Below are 14,970 nucleotides of genomic sequence, written 5' to 3' on the forward strand. Positions count from 1 at the left end.
AGCGTTCATACATGTACTCTACTGTAACGTGTCGCTTGTAAGCGACACGCGCCGTGTGCATTGACTCACCACAGCCTATTTTTTAGTCTATTTTTAGTCTTCATACACTTACTAGATCTACCCAAAGTTACAAAACAAATAAGCTTATTATCAGGAAAAGAGAGCCAAAATATGCTGACTGGAAGCCAGAGTGCGCACCACACCGCACAGTATAATAATACATCAAGTCAAACCTGCTTTTGCTCTTCATTTTCTTCCAATTCTAAATTTCGCAAGCAAACCGTTTGTGCCACATCCGCAAATTTCTTGACAGTGGGAAGCACGCGAGGATCTGCTAGAAGGTCAGCCAGTACATTCAAGCCACCTTCCTTCTTCATCATTGGCGAATACTTCTCTGCAAACGAAGATGCATAAAGGCAAGCGCAATTACAAAGCACATACGTACCTGAAACGCTGCACAGATTAGCCAAAGCCCAAACAGCCCAAAGCTGGGCAACAGGACAGTAGTCAGAGCGAGCAACGTTCAGCAGAGGAGTCAACGAATTGTAGTTGATAGAACGCTGAGACGAGAGATTCCACGATAAAACAGCCTTCTTCTACACAAAGAGATACACATATGAGAATCTTTATATGAGAATCCTTCTCCAAAATTTCCTACAATTGTCTCCAGGACTTCTTCCTTGGATATTGCCACCGTCCAGTTGAGGTCTCTATTGGTGACGATGTTGCACAGAATTCCAGTCGAATTGTAACTGATCTCGATTCCTTCTTCGTCAATCTTGACGCAATCTCTAAAGATAAGAGAATATCAAAGGCGTAGGCGGTAACCGGCACCCTGCCAACACCCTTCTGCTTTGACGGAGTGTACGTGCGGCGGAGTGTACGTGCGGGAGACATGCGCCAAAATAAAAAGCCTTTGGAGTAAGAATCAGTGTATGCCGCTAGCCAAACGAGCCGCAGGCTTGACCATTAGGCGCGCTTTTTATATATAGTACAATTGATACTCTCGACTCTTGAGAGAAAGGGGGTCAGGAAACCGAGTGTTTCTCCGCGCGAAAGCTACTGTAGGTGTACTTTTGTTGTGCCAGCGACATCGTGGCGTAAAACGAGTCGTGCTTGGAGATAAGTGTCGGGTCACGTACTCGTATGTCACGTTCCCGCCTTTCCGTTGGCCGGAATCCAACGGGAACGGGTCGAAATCGCGAGCAAGTTATCAATAGTGCAAGAGGGGGTCAGCAAGAGGAATCTACGCGAGTTTAGTCGGACCTGGTTTGCTACTTTCGCTGCATGGCTCAACCTAAACCTAAACCTAGCAGCGAAAGTAGCAAACTGTCTTACGCATCATACTGTGCGAGCGCCGATCGCTAAACGTCTTTTGGTTGGCGTCGGTGTAGAGCGACCATATTGGCAACCATTCAAGATTAGAATACTAGTAGTGTGCAAGGGCGTCACCGTTTTGCACGTGGCGTGTCAGAAGTCTGAAGGACCCCGGTTAAAACCGCCCATATAGTCACGGCGAGTCACGATAGGTCACGAATGGTTAATACGGTCGATAGATTATAGGTGAGCGGCCGATATCTCACTTACGTTAGAAATCGAATTAATCCCGTTTCCATGAAGTCTTTGTGAAGATGAGAAACTTCTGACACATTGCCCTAAAAAAATGGTTTGGAGAAAAACACCATCCGCATGGTTAATTACCAGCAATCCTAGCAGATTCTTTATGATCTTCCACGAATCAGGGTTTTCCTGCAATAGTGTATCGATGCGCTAATTTGAACATTTACGTATCTTGCGCACCTCGCAGATTTTCTGAAAAAGTTTCATTCCGCCAAGTTCGATGAATTCTTCGCAATTAGGTGGACATTCGTCGGTGATGTTCCACAAAAAGCCGCACGCCACTTCCATTATATCGTCCATCTGAAGAGAGAACACGCTAAAATAGTAAAATAGCCCTACAAGAGCTAAGAACCTCTTTTGACTTCGTCTTCGCATCAACAAAGGAAATTATAGTCTAGAAGAAAACGGGTAAAAAATCGACGCAATTTTTTCTACTGAGAACCTTGACGGTGCCGCTTTTGAGCATGTGCCTCTTCTGTTCTTTCGTCGTCTGATCGTTCAAGAATTGAAGCAGATGACCCGCACCGACTAAAGCTGTTACTGCGCCTTACCGAGCATCCCAGATTGTATACTGCATAAACGGCGAGGCGTACGACAGACTCGTTCCCATCGGGAGGCTCTCTGATGCAGTCAGCGCACACGTCCCCTAGCCGTTTGCGAAATTGCTACGGGGGAGTGGGGCGAATGTACTCCAGTGCAACGCTAAGTGTTCACACATCTTACTTCAGTTTTGACTTTATCCATCACTTGGCAGAGAGTGATGAGGCAATTTTTGGCCAGCTGGTCCAAAAGACTTTTACGTGAACTACATTACCTCTATGAGTACTGTCGCATGCACCTGTACATTGGACCTTCTCGTCTCTAAGCATTCAATCAAGAGCTTTACTGATTCGCTGCCGAGAGAGCGAGAGAACTCAAGACGACGTAACGTACGACAGCGTGGAACCTTACTGAATTGTGACGCAATCCTGGCTCTCAAAAAAACGCGTCTTGAACAAGTGAAACATTGTAGCACTAAATAGAGCAAAGAAGCAAAAATGGAAAGAAATAATCCTATCAGACCAACTCACGTCCCAGACACCATTGTACCAGGATCACCGCCATGAATGGCCAGAGCTTTAACTATCACCTAGAGAAAAACGGGAAATGGAATCAAAGATACTCAGCCCTGTCTCCCTCAAGTACCGAAAGTAATCGCGCTCTCATCTCATCCTCAATGTCCTCAGATGAAACCTTCGAGTAGGATTCTCGCACAAGATGCTTCACAACCGAATCGACGAGCTGATAACGTTCCAATCCAGCGCACACCTGCTCAATACTTGATTCGCCCATAATCTAAGAGAAACGTATCGCGAATATCAAAGTGACAACTATTGCAGACACAATATCGTTACAGTTGACGCTAGCGGCGCACTCCACGTCGCTGACGGCAATCCTTCGACGCCGACAAGACCGAGAAATTGCAGCGGTTGAGCAAGAGAACTCAGGCTCGCCACGGAATCATTATCAAATTGAGCAAAACTGACGTCCAACGACGTCAAGTCAACGAGCCGCTCGACGATGCGCGGCACGATTTCGCCTCGTCGCATCGACGGAGTGGCGGAGAGCCACGGCGGCGGCGACCACGATACGTCCAAGTGACGCAGACGATCGAGCGAGAGCACGACGACAAGTGCCTCGTCGTCGAACGGCACGCAGCGAACGTTGAGCGAGAGAAGCGTCGACCGGAGACCGGCGAGACCGGCGAGCGTCGAGAGACGTTCGCAAAACGAGACGTCGAGTTCGGCGAGTTGGGCGAGATTGGTCGTCACTTGGACGAGAGCGTCGTCGCTCAGATGAATGCATCGGCACAGATTCAACGAGCGGAGATGAACGAACGATCCGATCGCTGAAAAGTCGACGTAGCGCGTGCAGTTGATCATCGTGAGACGCTTGAGCGTCGTTTGGGAGCGTTCGACGAGCGACGACAGCGACCAGTCGGTTTCGTGCGCTCGAAACGAGAGATCGATTTCGACGAGAGCGTGATTTTTGAGCGCGTTGATTGCCGAGTCTTGAAAGTCGGGCGGCAAAACGTCGCCGTCTTGATTCACTCGTTCGCCTACGAAAGCAAGTAGGATTACGTAAACAGAGAAAGGCAAGGTTAGTCATGTACGGAAAGTCAGCAGCGAGGAAATGATAATTAAAATTTAGAAAAAGCTTTTCTACATTTCTCGCTTTGAACGCGAAAACTCGTGAGACCGGTATTGCTCAGAAATCTCAAAAGACAGGGTTCGTTACTAGGAGGTCGAATCAATAGAAACAACCTGAACTGAAACCAGTGCAAGTGGATGTCAATTAAACGTTTCTAAGTAAATTTTCCTAACAATTAGACCATATACATGCGCTTTCCTAATGACTCATCGCCATCCATTCATTGCCGTGCGAGAACGTAACAACGTGTACATGATGTACTCTGCTGCGTGTTTCAAGCGATCGGCGTACCTGGTGGCACGAAGAGGTGGGCTCGAGTCACTCGGCACAGTTTCGGATTGCTGAACATCGATAGAACGGCCCTGTGAGCTCGTTTCCGTTTCGACAGGCAAGCTATGAGGGCGTTCGACACTCTTTCCGGGACAAATGTGCCCAATTGCTCGAAGAAAGCGTGCTTTTGCGCTTTGCCAACATTCCACGCCGCTTCGAAAAGCAAAAGATTTGCGAATCGAGCCAAACACTGGCTGGTAAGCGATTCCGGTTCGAAAGGCATTGGTAGGACCTAACGCACGCTAGATTTGACACAAAACAAATGACAATTAGCACGGGTAATGACAGAGGGGGCAGTTTCTGTAAGAGTCAATTTCCGATTCGTGGGCTCGATGCTTGCACATGCCACACATCCAAAACTGATAGTCAAGGATGGGCCTGCCAGTGGCAATGCAAACGGGCAACTTAGAGTCCGAGTCGTCTCCCTCGATTGCACTAGACCTTATTAAAAAAATCCATTTTTTAAACGAAAGCGCAAATGGCTTATAAACGCTACCGAAGATTCAGAGACGTGTCCGCCACGCTTCGGTCTTTCGGCGGGTGCGCGGTGAAAATATCCAAAGCGAGATTTTCGTACGCTTCTCTGTCCTCCGATGCAATCTCTTCGCTCGATTCCAGGCGAATGAAAGCCTATAGAAAACTTAGAATTGCTTTCTGCGAGTCGCGCCTATAGCTCACCCTTGAGCACGTTCCGAACGCTTTGTTTCCGCCACTAGTCAAAGCCAGTAGGGAGTAAATGTCTGCAGGATTCAGCATATCCTCGTAATCGCGCAATTGCAAAGCCTGAGACGAGACCGATACATAGCAATTCGCATCTTATTTTAATTCAATCTCTTTTCGTACGGTTGACATAGCTGCGTCGTAGTAGCCCTTGTACAGTTGTCTCTGCGCCAAGAGGAAAAAATGGTACGCCTGCAAGAAACGAAAAGGAAGATATATTCTAATTAAACCTTATACACATTTTTACCTCGGCTCCTCTCCACGCATTGTCAACAAGTCTCATGTCCTCGCCACTAGTCGTTTCCTCCTCGAGAAGGCTATCAAGAGCCGACGATACCTACAAGTGAACGCAAGAGCTCTAATTGCGCAATATAATAGAAAGCGAAGGAGCTCCATGCCCCAACCGTATACACGTCTATTTTGACGCGCTTTCTACCTCTTTCTTTTGCGAAGATTTTAACTTTATCTGGTCGTGATACGCTTCGACCTAAACGCACATGCACATAGTATCTAAATTGCTAGCAAGTCCTTATTGACTTCTCATGCCTCGAGTGCCGCTAACACGTAGAGCTTCTTCGTTCTCAAAGGATTGCTGCGAGTGTCTCCGCTTTCCTTCGCCAACTGCAGCAAACAAAGCCAATCTAGACTATAGTCGAATATATTTTAGTCTGATTTTCTTACGTCAAACAGCAGCCTAGCGGATTCTAAGTGACGGTTAGCTTTGCGATTTCTATACGAGCAACTACTGAATGAAATTACCCTTCCTTCGCGATCGTCTTACAGTGCAATAGCTTCGAGACGCATGTCTTTCTCAAGCAGATGCGACGCGTATTTAGCCAGGAGAGAATTTATCTCCTTAACGTTGTGAGTCTTTGCCAGCTCAACTGCCTGATCCCACTATCATCCCCACAGCGATATGTTAACCAATTAAAAATCACGGTATAGTTATGTACTTGCCTGATTCAAGCGGACACAGCAGTCAATAGCCAGCTGGAGTTTCCCAGTCTTAATTAAAGATATAAGCGTTCTTAGTACAAAAAGTAAACACGCTACCTTCACATAAGCCAGAACAGCTTGCTCACACATTCCAACAGTGACAAACATGCCACCAATAGTCTAATATACTAATGAAAATAACTTTGTATATAGGCCAATGCCCACTCACGCCGAGCAACGGAGAGTTCTCTGGAAGGGCGAGAACAAGATTCTCCAAGCCATTGTAGTCCTCAAGCATGTAGTAGCAATGAGCCAATCGTTCCTGATTGCGACCTTGCAGGTAGTAGGAAACGGCATTTTGCCTGCGAGTGTCTTTCTGTTGCATGGAAAACATTTTAGAAAAGTTTCTTCAAGTACCATTTTTGTCTGTCCGCGTAGTAGTCGCCAATGGCATTCCAGGCTTTTTCCAGTAGGGCGTCATTGCCTAAAACGCTTTTTAAAAAAAATGCCTGTACGGTCCTTGGCGTTCTCACCGGCACCGCCTCCGGTTTTCAAGAGTTGAACAACTCTGAACCAATCTCCCAGTTTCATTCGCATGTCGACAGCCAGGTCACTGAGAAGAACACAGCGTTTTACCCAACCCAGTTACAAAAACTCTTCCCCGACCGGCGATCCATGTCCAAGTACAGGCGTTCGGCTTCTTCGAAACGGTGAAAGAAGGCAGCCACTTCAGCCTGCTGCTTCTTTTCGCTCTAATAAAGAACACTGTATTGGTACGCGTGCTCTCATCTGCACATGCAGGAATTACGTCGAGCTTTTTGATTCTTTTGACGAATTGAATTCCTTGGTAATCCTTGCATCTGACAAACGCTTTGTCTGCCATTTCCAAGTTGAGCCGCTCTAGTGCAGTCTCGGCCAAAAGCCGCCTACGGTGGTGCAGCGATCGACAAGAAAACAAAGATGAAACGAAAACGCATACCAAAGTCTAGGATGAGGATTATCTTCAATGAATTGGCAAGCATCTTGTATCGTAACCTTCGCCAAAAGGTCGCGCGTGTCTCTCAGGGACTACACAAGCGAATATGGAGAACGTTCGCATAGAAGGATTCGCTTCGATCTCCTACCTTGACGTCGAGATCCAGGATGCTGTCTTTGACAGGATGATCAGGATCCTACAGCGAAGAACTTGAAGTGCGTATATGGGCGCCTGTAGCGACTAACCTTCATAACCTCGTCAAGCAGAACTGCTTTTACTTGAAGATCGTTGAACTGGCAAATGTATCCTGAGCTCTGAATTGGTTCCTATAGCCAATATTCCTTACTGAAAGACCGGCGACTGCTTGTTTATCAACTATTTACCTCTGGATCCATATTTCTAAAAATGTACATTCGCGTCTTTTCCATCATGGCAAACATTTCCGGATTGTCCGACGCCCACTTCATGTCCCAGACGTCTTTGCGTTCAAATTGCAACTGTTCTCCCTGAGCGGAGTCCCCGGTATCGGCAGTTCTCCTCTCCTTTCGGAAACACAAAGTCTCTTAGGCAGTCGTTTATCGAGAATGCGACATACGAAATCAAAAAGCGTAAGTATTCCGGAAATGTCAATAATGGCCAATCTCCTATCAAAAAAAAGCCTTGACAGATTCGAAATTTTCGCCGCGATTGACTCACGTCGAATTGCAATTCAAGAAAATTTTGTCAGGACGACAATTCACCACGTGCTTCATTTCCAGCGCCAGCAAAGGAAAGCTGTACCGCTGAAGAGTCCCAGATTCCCGACCCTAGAAACAAGAGAGAAAGTCATTCACAGAGTAAAATGAAACAGGAACGTTCCGTCTCGAGCCATCGAACTTCTAAGGAGCCTAATCTATGCGTTCGCACGTACAACAACGAGCATCTTGTCAGAGATGCAAGCGCAGCATATCATGTCCTTCGTCGACGCTTGAGCACGACGAAAATCCAGCTGGCCGGCGTCGCCAGTTCCGGACGGAACGTCGTCGACGTGGAAAATTCTGAAAGAGGAAGTGAGTGAGTGAGTACGAATATATATCTTTTATGCGACTTTTCACGGCCTTCTTTTCCTCGCTTTCCCGCGCCGTGTATCATTTCGAGAGCCGTCAGTTTCTTGGGGCTTTTGAACTGCCACGTGTAGATGGCAGATCGAGACACGGCGACAACGTGCGTGTGAGACAACGCCACGTGAACGGGTTCTACAAAAAGGAAATAGCTTCAATAAGTAATTGCTTTACCCGAATACCTAAATCAATGTATTTCGTATCCATAGGCGTGCCAATAGAATTGAAAAGTATCAGGATGTACTAAAAAAAGAAATCACTAGCTCGCAGGAGATGCTTCAATTAATTAATTAAAGAGATTCGAACCTGTCCACTGGCGTCGTCCGCTCTGCAGACCAAGACGCAATGGTCTCCACAGGACGCAATGGACACAACGTGTTTCACGTACTTGACGTAACGCTGAAACAAAGAAAATTCACGAGTTTGCACAGACAGACAACGGGTGTTGCACGTTTACCTCGTTATTCTTGACGTCCCAAAAGATGACAACGTACTCCACCTTTCCGGGTTTTGTGTAGGCAAAGACGACCGTGTTGGAGCAGTAGCCCCACTTGAACGAACATAGCGGTTTTGCAAGGCCATTCTGCTGAGACTTACCTTGTAGTCGGGTCGAACGTTGGCGAAATAGATGAACGAGTCGACGGCGAGCGATATGCGAAGACTGCTTCCTTCCCAAGCGCACATGTACAGTTGCTTGCCTGGGACTTTGAGAGATCTGAGATGCTAAAAGGGAACGAGTCGTAGAGAAGATGAGCCTAATCTTCAAATTCATCAACCAACTTCTCCTGACGGATTGTAGAACTGCACCACGTTCCATTCCTTTAAAAATACAAAACAATTAGGATAGAGAAGATGACACCTCATTGCAACAGACACAAATGTCCGTTAAAAGGAGGTTTCGCTCTCCGTGTACCTTTGACGTGTCGCTCGACACGGGAAAGACCTGCGATCCCGCCACTGCCAGAACGGTTCCCGTGTGATTCCAGCGAATGCACGCCACCGTCATTCCGGTATCAATTAAAATTGGATCTGATAGAAAAAGAAAAACAAGTGGATGAAACACTAACCTATCCCCTCCAAACGCACTGTCATCAGATTCGTGTCTCATGATTTGCATACGTCCGTTGTCATAGCAAACAGCCAGGCAGGGACAGTCGGGTTCAACATATCCCTCAGCACCGTTGTACCTTCAGAAGCAAAGAAAAAGATATAAAGGAGAGAGCGACTAGCTAAAGAGAAAAACAGTAGCGTAGGAAAGCCATTGGTCATAAAATAAAACAAAACCCCACGAAAGGCGGTGTTATGCCGCCAAAGCGCGTCTCTCCACGCATATCGTAACATTACAGATAGGTTGATTTTCGGTCTCAGCAACTGCTACGCCACTTGAGTAAAGAGTAAAGTACCATGCCAATCCAACTAATTTCACAACTTCTGTGACATTTTCAAGGCACTGAAGACTCAGTTTTGACTTTAGCCCCATGAAAAAAACAAAGGTTATCTCCCCGTTTAACGTACTGTTTCATATCCTTACGCAAAAGTTGCCAGCGGCATCATAAATGTGTACCTCCTTTTTTGACGTACCAAAAAGAATGATCTTACCGTCTGGTGACCACTACAAGGCAAACGCGAGTGCAAAACTCTGAAGGATAATATCATATGATGATGTCTTTTGGTACCTCTACACAGGCTAGGGTGGTTCCCTTTAGTTCCTTTCCCCAAAGTCGATTTCCGTCAACTGAGCCAACAATCACAGCCCCTTTATAGAAATATAGGCAAAGAGTACAAATAGACGACAGACAATGTTAAATTGGCATACCGTCTTCATAGACTATGCATATCTTTCCACCTTCTGCGTTCCACTTCATGTCTCTCACGACGCTCTTGTTTCGATTGTTGATCATTTCCTCATACCACGAGCCTAATATGTTATTGATTAATAACGTACTGCTTATTGACCTCCACGTGCCTTTGTACAGCATCCACACAATGATAAGTCCCTGCTGATCACTCGTAGTCAGCTTCTGGTGATGATCATTCCAGGCAATCACCTGAACAGCTCCTATAATAACAACAAAAGATCGATAAAAATAGAAGAGCTCCGCTAATAATGATTTTCCATATAAAACACACACTTCGGACACACAACACTACATTTGAATAAAACGACACTTCAGCCACCTCCTCCTCCTCCTCCTTACCCGCATGGCCCTCCAAGGTTTGATTCATAGAAAGATTGCTAGGCGCTGCCAGTCCACGAACGCGCGTGTCGTTTCCTGCGAATGAAGAGGGGAAATGAGGCGCGTCCCGTCACCGCTCTGCGCGCGAACGGCTTCTCCTCCCCGTATTGCGCGCGAACGGCGTCTAACCTGTTTGCGATTCGAGTTTCAGTACTTTCAGAAGGCCGTCTTCACCGCCACACGCAATCCAACCTTGATGGCCATTCCACGCTATGCAGCGGAGCTTCGTGCTGTTCGGAATCGCGATCTGCACCGCGAAAGTAGTTTACTAAGAGACGAATTCACGGAATTCAAAAAAACGCAAGACCTTTTTGCTTAGATAGATGAACATTGCGGGTTTACTTCGGTCGTCGAGCAACGAAGGAATCTAGCGCGCGCAGCGAAACGTCACACTTCTAAAGAGATGGAAATAAACAAGACCGATAGACTGACGATTGAGGCCGCACTCCCGAATCAACGGTCAGCTACATGATCACAGTCACACATCCAAGCCCAAATACAACAAAAACAACCACCAAAGTGCTGCAAGACGACGCAGAGCCTTTATTTTCCCGAATAGGTGTCTCTCACACTCCTGATAGAATTTATTCAACAGAGAAAAAATAGAAACGTGAACAAGAGTCAACTCACCTTATTTTCATATTCTTTTGAAGTTCACTGGCGTCAACAGCGGCAAACCCAGTGAAAGTGATCTCAACAGCATTATTGGGAACCATCAAAAATCCGTTGTCGCTACAAAAAAAATATCAAGCTAAAAAGGATAACATTTTTTTCTCGCACCTGAAGTAGCCATTGACGTCCGTGTGAAGATAAACATACGGTGCCATTGCCGTTGACGTCAACATAAACCTCACCTCCATTTCGTTCACAGACGAGAAATTTCCCGCCGTTATCTTTGCTTCCATGAGATCGACGTCGGTAAATGCCGATGGATAGAAAACATTGGTGGCACTCGGTTTGGATTGACCTAAAAAATGAGTATGAAAATTCAAATTCATTATAGTGCCCTAACCGTTTTCGGTAAACGAGAGAGCTAACAAGACTTTGTTAGGCTTATTATTGTGCAACGCATCGCTCATAGACATATTCCAAAACGACATGGCGTGCTGAGCGTCAAGACTCACAGATTTGTTAAACGAGTGATCAACTTCGCCCTTTTATAAGGAAGATATGTATAAGACATTCGCATTCTAACGAGAATTCGTGATGCCATCCACCCACCGTCCACGTCCACACGTCGATTTTCAGCTCTCCTTTTAGCGAACGCGTCAAATCGTTGACGAGGTAGACGCTAATTCTGCCGTTCATTTCAAAAGGCGACACCAGTATGGGAGCGAAAAAGTGAACAGCCGAATAGTGAAGAAGTTTCCATCGTCCGCCGTACTCGATGGACGACCAGCTTTGAGCTTGCCAGATATCGTTCTAAAAAATCGACTGAATAGATTAGGAATCCGATGACGTGTTCTCGCTTAACCAGCTGCCAGTATAGCGTTCCCATCGTATAGGCTCCCTTCTCGCTTCTAATTCGTCGATAGTGCTCGCTCTCAGCTTGGATGCAGAGAGCCTGAACGACCTGAGTTAAGTAGATGAAGTCGCCAAAGCGAACCTCGGTGTCCGAACTTCCAAAATTCAATGCTAAGAAGTATTGGAAACGCTTTTGACGACGCTCACTTGTCTGGTGAATGAAAGAAACGAGCCATCTGAGCAGCCAGTTCTGGGTTTCCATTAGGATGATGCTGACGATGAAGCATCAGCGTAGAATTGTTGTCCCAGTCCTACAAAAAGTGAGTGACTATTATAATGTATACTGTGAAATGGAATTGGGGAAGGGAATAGCGCAGCTCATTTCTAGATGAAGACCGGAAAGTTTGTAATCATTGAGTAGATCGCGGCGGTTAAATATGATCGTTAGCATAAAAGCAAACTTTGAACTGAATTGCCGCGAAATACATTGTGGATTATAGAGACCAGTACGCTTGGCCCGCAAAAAAGATAAAAAATCAAGGTGCTATGTCGGCTCTATAACGAGCAGTCGAACGCTCTACTTTGTTATAAGATCTCTATAATTTGTAAGAATCTTTCTGCAACGCCAATCCTTACCTGAGATGTGCTAACAGCTTTCAAAGTTTCTAATGATGGATAGCTCTGAAATCCATATTCACTTGCGAATCTCGGTCTCGGAAACTTCGTCACGTCGGTACACAAGTCATTGTAGTCATACCTGACCGCCGTTACAGTACACAAGTGAGAGTTCTCGTTGGAATGTGTGCAACTAATAGGTACCTACCTGTGCACGTCACCGTAGTGCGGATCACTCGAATCGCCCCATCTCTGTATGTATAACCCTCTATCGGGTTCGTCGACTAGAACGCCGTTTGAAGGACTCGATGGCCAATAGGGACGAGCTCGATCCTGTCGAGATAAGATCATCAACGCTTTTTCTCGCCTTCTCTCTTCCCGACCTCTTCGATGAGTGTTGCATGTACGGTGTCATCGTATAGTACACTGTAATCGATCAAATATATAGGTCCACTGTTCATTCCTGCGGCCTAATTGTTTGCAGACGCTCAAAGAAGCAGCAGTAGAGCGGATGACAGAGCTCGCTTACTTGATTTTCGTTGTTTCCGCTCCAGAGTGCGATTGACGGATGATGGGCGAGACGTCTCACTTGGTGACGAATCTCCTCGGCCACAGTATCCAAAAAGTCCTATATGAATGCGAAAGTCAATTTCTTCGTACAATCAACTTTACTACCTACTTTGTCTCTGGGATACAGAGCGTCTCCGAACATAAACTCTTGCCAAACCATGATGCCCAACTTGTCACAAATGTCAAAGAAATCCTTCGTCTGATAGATGCCTCCTCCCCTGAAACAGACGAGTGAACCAAGGCAACAAGACGTTCGGCTTCGTACCAAACGCGAACCATGTTCTGGTGAGACAGAGTAGCCGACTGGAGTTGATTGTACAGCGACTCATAGGTCACGCGACCAGTGAACGAGTCCGCAGGAATCCAGTTGGATCCCTTGATAAAAACGGGTACATCTAAGCATAGAGACGCCTCCTATAATTATTGCACACGTTCTGCTACTACTACTACTACTTCTCTCACCATTGATCTTGAAGTAGAACGATAGGCCCTCTTCTCCATCCGGAAGTTTATCCTGAACGAGTTCCACTTTACGAAATCCGACTGATTTTGTCACAGAATGCATTTCTCCCTAAAATTGCGAGACTCTCTGTCATTAAACCGTTTTGCTATTGTGTCACCAACGCACGTTATTGCCATGAAACATGACCGTCATTTCGTAAAGCGTCCTGTTTCCGTACTCGTTTGGCCACCATAAATCGACTTCACCTTTGCTAACGTGAACGCTCAACTTCACCGCCATTTCCATAGCAGACGCTGCCTCAAATGTCTAAGAGAAACACAAAAGTCAAAGAAAAAAAAATTACATTTAAATATGATTTCTCACTGTCGACGCGTCCTTATTGGCGACAGATAAAGAAACTTTACCGCCCGCACCGGCAACTAAAAGAGCTTAGAGTGACTTGTGGCTACAATTTTTTGGTTCGTTTGCTTTGCCTGCTGCTTGAAGATATGCAGTGACGTTCACATTGAAACCTCCACTGCCGTCAGGAAAAATCTGATAATGAATAATCGCAATATAGTCAATATTTGTTGTTCTTCTCCTTGCCTGTGGTACAACGTCGCTGATAAACGCCTCATTAAAAGACACAACGCTAGTTTTTAAAACCAATCATGCAACTCGAAACATTCAAATCATTTACGTGCACACATACCTTATGTTCTTCCAAATGCCAACTGGCACAAAAGCGGGACCCCAATCCCAACCGAAATCTAGAGAGCCATTCAAAAGACCTTCTCAAAAAAAAGAGAGTATGCATTCACCACACCTGATTGGCATTTTCTTATAAAATTTCGATTAGCTGGGAAGTAGTTGCCGCCTCCGTGCACAGAGTACGGATAGTTGTTAGCTTGGCGAACAGAATACGTAGCGCCAGACTTTAGAAAGGTTAGCATATAGCATCCCAATTTTAAGTGGCTTACCTCAAAGGCAACCGTGATTGTATTGACTTCACTTTGAAGAGACTCCTGATACAAAGCCATTGGCAGGTTTAAATCCAGTCTAATGTATGCGGCCCACCTTGATGTCAAAATAGTATTTCCTGTGCTGATTATTAGTCATTCCAACAGAGTGTCCATTTACACTAGAATAAAAGAGAAGTAACGGTGCTCATTACAGAGTATATAGTAGAGCAAAATCTCTCTTCTTTCAAACCCTATTCTCTACGTCTCCAAAAGAGGAGAGATGTAATAATTTACAGTATCCTTCAACCTGATGTTAGCTACTGTGTCGATTCCGTGACAGGACAGCCACACTTTCTTAGTGGCGGCGGCGCCACCAGGGAGACTAAAGCTTCTACTGTACGTCCAATTGTCCATGGCAATCCACGTATCCAACGCGTCGTTGAATCGATCTGCAGCAGCAATGAGGAGTTTTTGAAAACGACTAGAAGTACGAGCTCACAGTAGGGATCCGATATCACTTTTGCTGCCCTAAAGCGGAAGAGCGGTGAGAATGACGATGGAAGAGTGCAGGCCAGATTTACATGAGATCGAGGTGAATTTGGCCCGGAACGGTGCCGGGAACCTTTACCGAACCGTTTGCATTCACGACAGACCATTCTGATCCTCCTAAGCTTGTCTCGCTGAAAGCGAGAGACGAGCCAATGAGGACGAAGCACGAGAGGAGCTGCAACACCGCCATTCTCACGACTCACGGGACTCCTACGCCTAGTTGTCACGTGGCCTCTTGTTGCTATGGTTCGTTCGACGT

The 14,970-nt window shown here is 46.0% G+C and overlaps 3 protein-coding genes across 3 annotated transcripts; all 3 read right to left on the reverse strand.

Moving 5' to 3' along the window:
- Positions 1-59: 59 nt before the first annotated feature.
- Positions 60-4,377, reverse strand: LOC136186207 (protein zer-1 homolog). Its single transcript, XM_065973464.1, has 16 exons — positions 4,102-4,377; positions 3,015-3,718; positions 2,806-2,955; positions 2,691-2,749; positions 2,572-2,634; positions 2,459-2,513; positions 2,344-2,400; positions 2,172-2,285; positions 2,063-2,110; positions 1,973-2,014; positions 1,801-1,920; positions 1,702-1,749; positions 1,588-1,655; positions 659-791; positions 446-596; positions 60-394 (listed from the first exon to the last, which is right to left on the reverse strand). Exons 1-16 carry the CDS (start codon positions 4,361-4,363, stop codon positions 228-230), a joined length of 2,241 nt encoding a protein of 746 aa, XP_065829536.1. The 5' UTR covers positions 4,364-4,377; the 3' UTR covers positions 60-227.
- On the reverse strand, positions 4,367-10,472 carry LOC136186203 (WD repeat-containing protein 35-like). Its single transcript, XM_065973461.1, has 39 exons — positions 10,417-10,472; positions 10,239-10,356; positions 10,071-10,145; positions 9,839-9,931; positions 9,689-9,790; positions 9,549-9,628; positions 9,404-9,484; positions 9,276-9,340; positions 8,959-9,059; positions 8,786-8,901; positions 8,653-8,691; positions 8,470-8,595; positions 8,330-8,422; positions 8,179-8,271; positions 8,055-8,115; positions 7,860-8,007; positions 7,683-7,809; positions 7,469-7,578; positions 7,368-7,416; positions 7,156-7,314; positions 7,018-7,098; positions 6,921-6,968; positions 6,776-6,864; positions 6,605-6,722; positions 6,463-6,548; positions 6,330-6,409; positions 6,214-6,280; positions 6,026-6,158; positions 5,914-5,976; positions 5,818-5,865; positions 5,642-5,757; positions 5,542-5,590; positions 5,407-5,481; positions 5,297-5,347; positions 5,108-5,197; positions 4,984-5,052; positions 4,819-4,923; positions 4,637-4,770; positions 4,367-4,581 (listed from the first exon to the last, which is right to left on the reverse strand). Exons 1-39 carry the CDS (start codon positions 10,438-10,440, stop codon positions 4,410-4,412), a joined length of 3,534 nt encoding a protein of 1,177 aa, XP_065829533.1. The 5' UTR covers positions 10,441-10,472; the 3' UTR covers positions 4,367-4,409.
- An 83-nt stretch (positions 10,473-10,555) lies between these two features.
- Positions 10,556-14,942, reverse strand: LOC136186204 (beta-mannosidase-like). The gene is made up of 25 exons (XM_065973462.1): positions 14,744-14,942; positions 14,662-14,690; positions 14,470-14,611; positions 14,278-14,341; positions 14,181-14,225; positions 14,027-14,135; positions 13,913-13,970; positions 13,807-13,852; positions 13,695-13,755; positions 13,585-13,640; positions 13,387-13,527; positions 13,221-13,329; positions 13,024-13,153; positions 12,868-12,976; positions 12,718-12,816; positions 12,572-12,658; positions 12,397-12,521; positions 12,210-12,330; positions 11,781-11,884; positions 11,584-11,728; positions 11,331-11,531; positions 11,122-11,263; positions 10,890-11,076; positions 10,740-10,841; positions 10,556-10,683 (listed from the first exon to the last, which is right to left on the reverse strand). Exons 1-25 carry the CDS (start codon positions 14,899-14,901, stop codon positions 10,653-10,655), a joined length of 2,601 nt encoding a protein of 866 aa, XP_065829534.1. The 5' UTR covers positions 14,902-14,942; the 3' UTR covers positions 10,556-10,652.
- Positions 14,943-14,970: the final 28 nt, after the last annotated feature.

The sequence above is a fragment of the Oscarella lobularis genome, chromosome 4 (genome assembly GCF_947507565.1).
Source record: "Oscarella lobularis chromosome 4, ooOscLobu1.1, whole genome shotgun sequence".
In the NCBI taxonomy this organism is placed as follows: Eukaryota; Metazoa; Porifera; class Homoscleromorpha; order Homosclerophorida; family Oscarellidae; genus Oscarella; species Oscarella lobularis.

Excerpts from the sequence above, each read along its gene's own strand:
- LOC136186203 (XM_065973461.1), bottom strand. The coding sequence starts at position 10,440 with ATGTTCATCTATCTAAGCAAAAAG. Across the intron at positions 8,423-8,469 it reads ACGTTCGACCCGACTACAAG|TGGGGCTACTGCTCCAACAC; the intron begins GTAAGTCTCAGC and ends TGTTCGTTCAAG. Across the intron at positions 5,977-6,025 it reads AGAACTCTCCGTTGCTCGGC|ACTATTGGTGGCATGTTTGT; the intron begins GTGAGTGGGCAT and ends TTAGTATATTAG.
- LOC136186207 (XM_065973464.1), bottom strand. The coding sequence starts at position 4,363 with ATGCCTTTCGAACCGGAATCGCTTACCAGCCAGTGTTTGGCTCGATTC. Across the intron at positions 2,956-3,014 it reads GTGCGCCGCTAGCGTCAACT|ATTATGGGCGAATCAAGTAT; the intron begins GTAACGATATTG and ends CGTTTCTCTTAG. Across the intron at positions 2,111-2,171 it reads TATACAATCTGGGATGCTCG|ACGACGAAAGAACAGAAGAG; the intron begins GTAAGGCGCAGT and ends TTGAACGATCAG.
- LOC136186204 (XM_065973462.1), bottom strand. The coding sequence starts at position 14,901 with ATGGCGGTGTTGCAGCTCCTCTCGTGCTTCGTCCTCATTGGCTCGTCT. Across the intron at positions 14,342-14,469 it reads GACACAGTAGCTAACATCAG|TGTAAATGGACACTCTGTTG; the intron begins GTTGAAGGATAC and ends CTTTTATTCTAG. Across the intron at positions 13,154-13,220 it reads GTTCTACTTCAAGATCAATG|ATGTACCCGTTTTTATCAAG; the intron begins GTGAGAGAAGTA and ends CTCTATGCTTAG.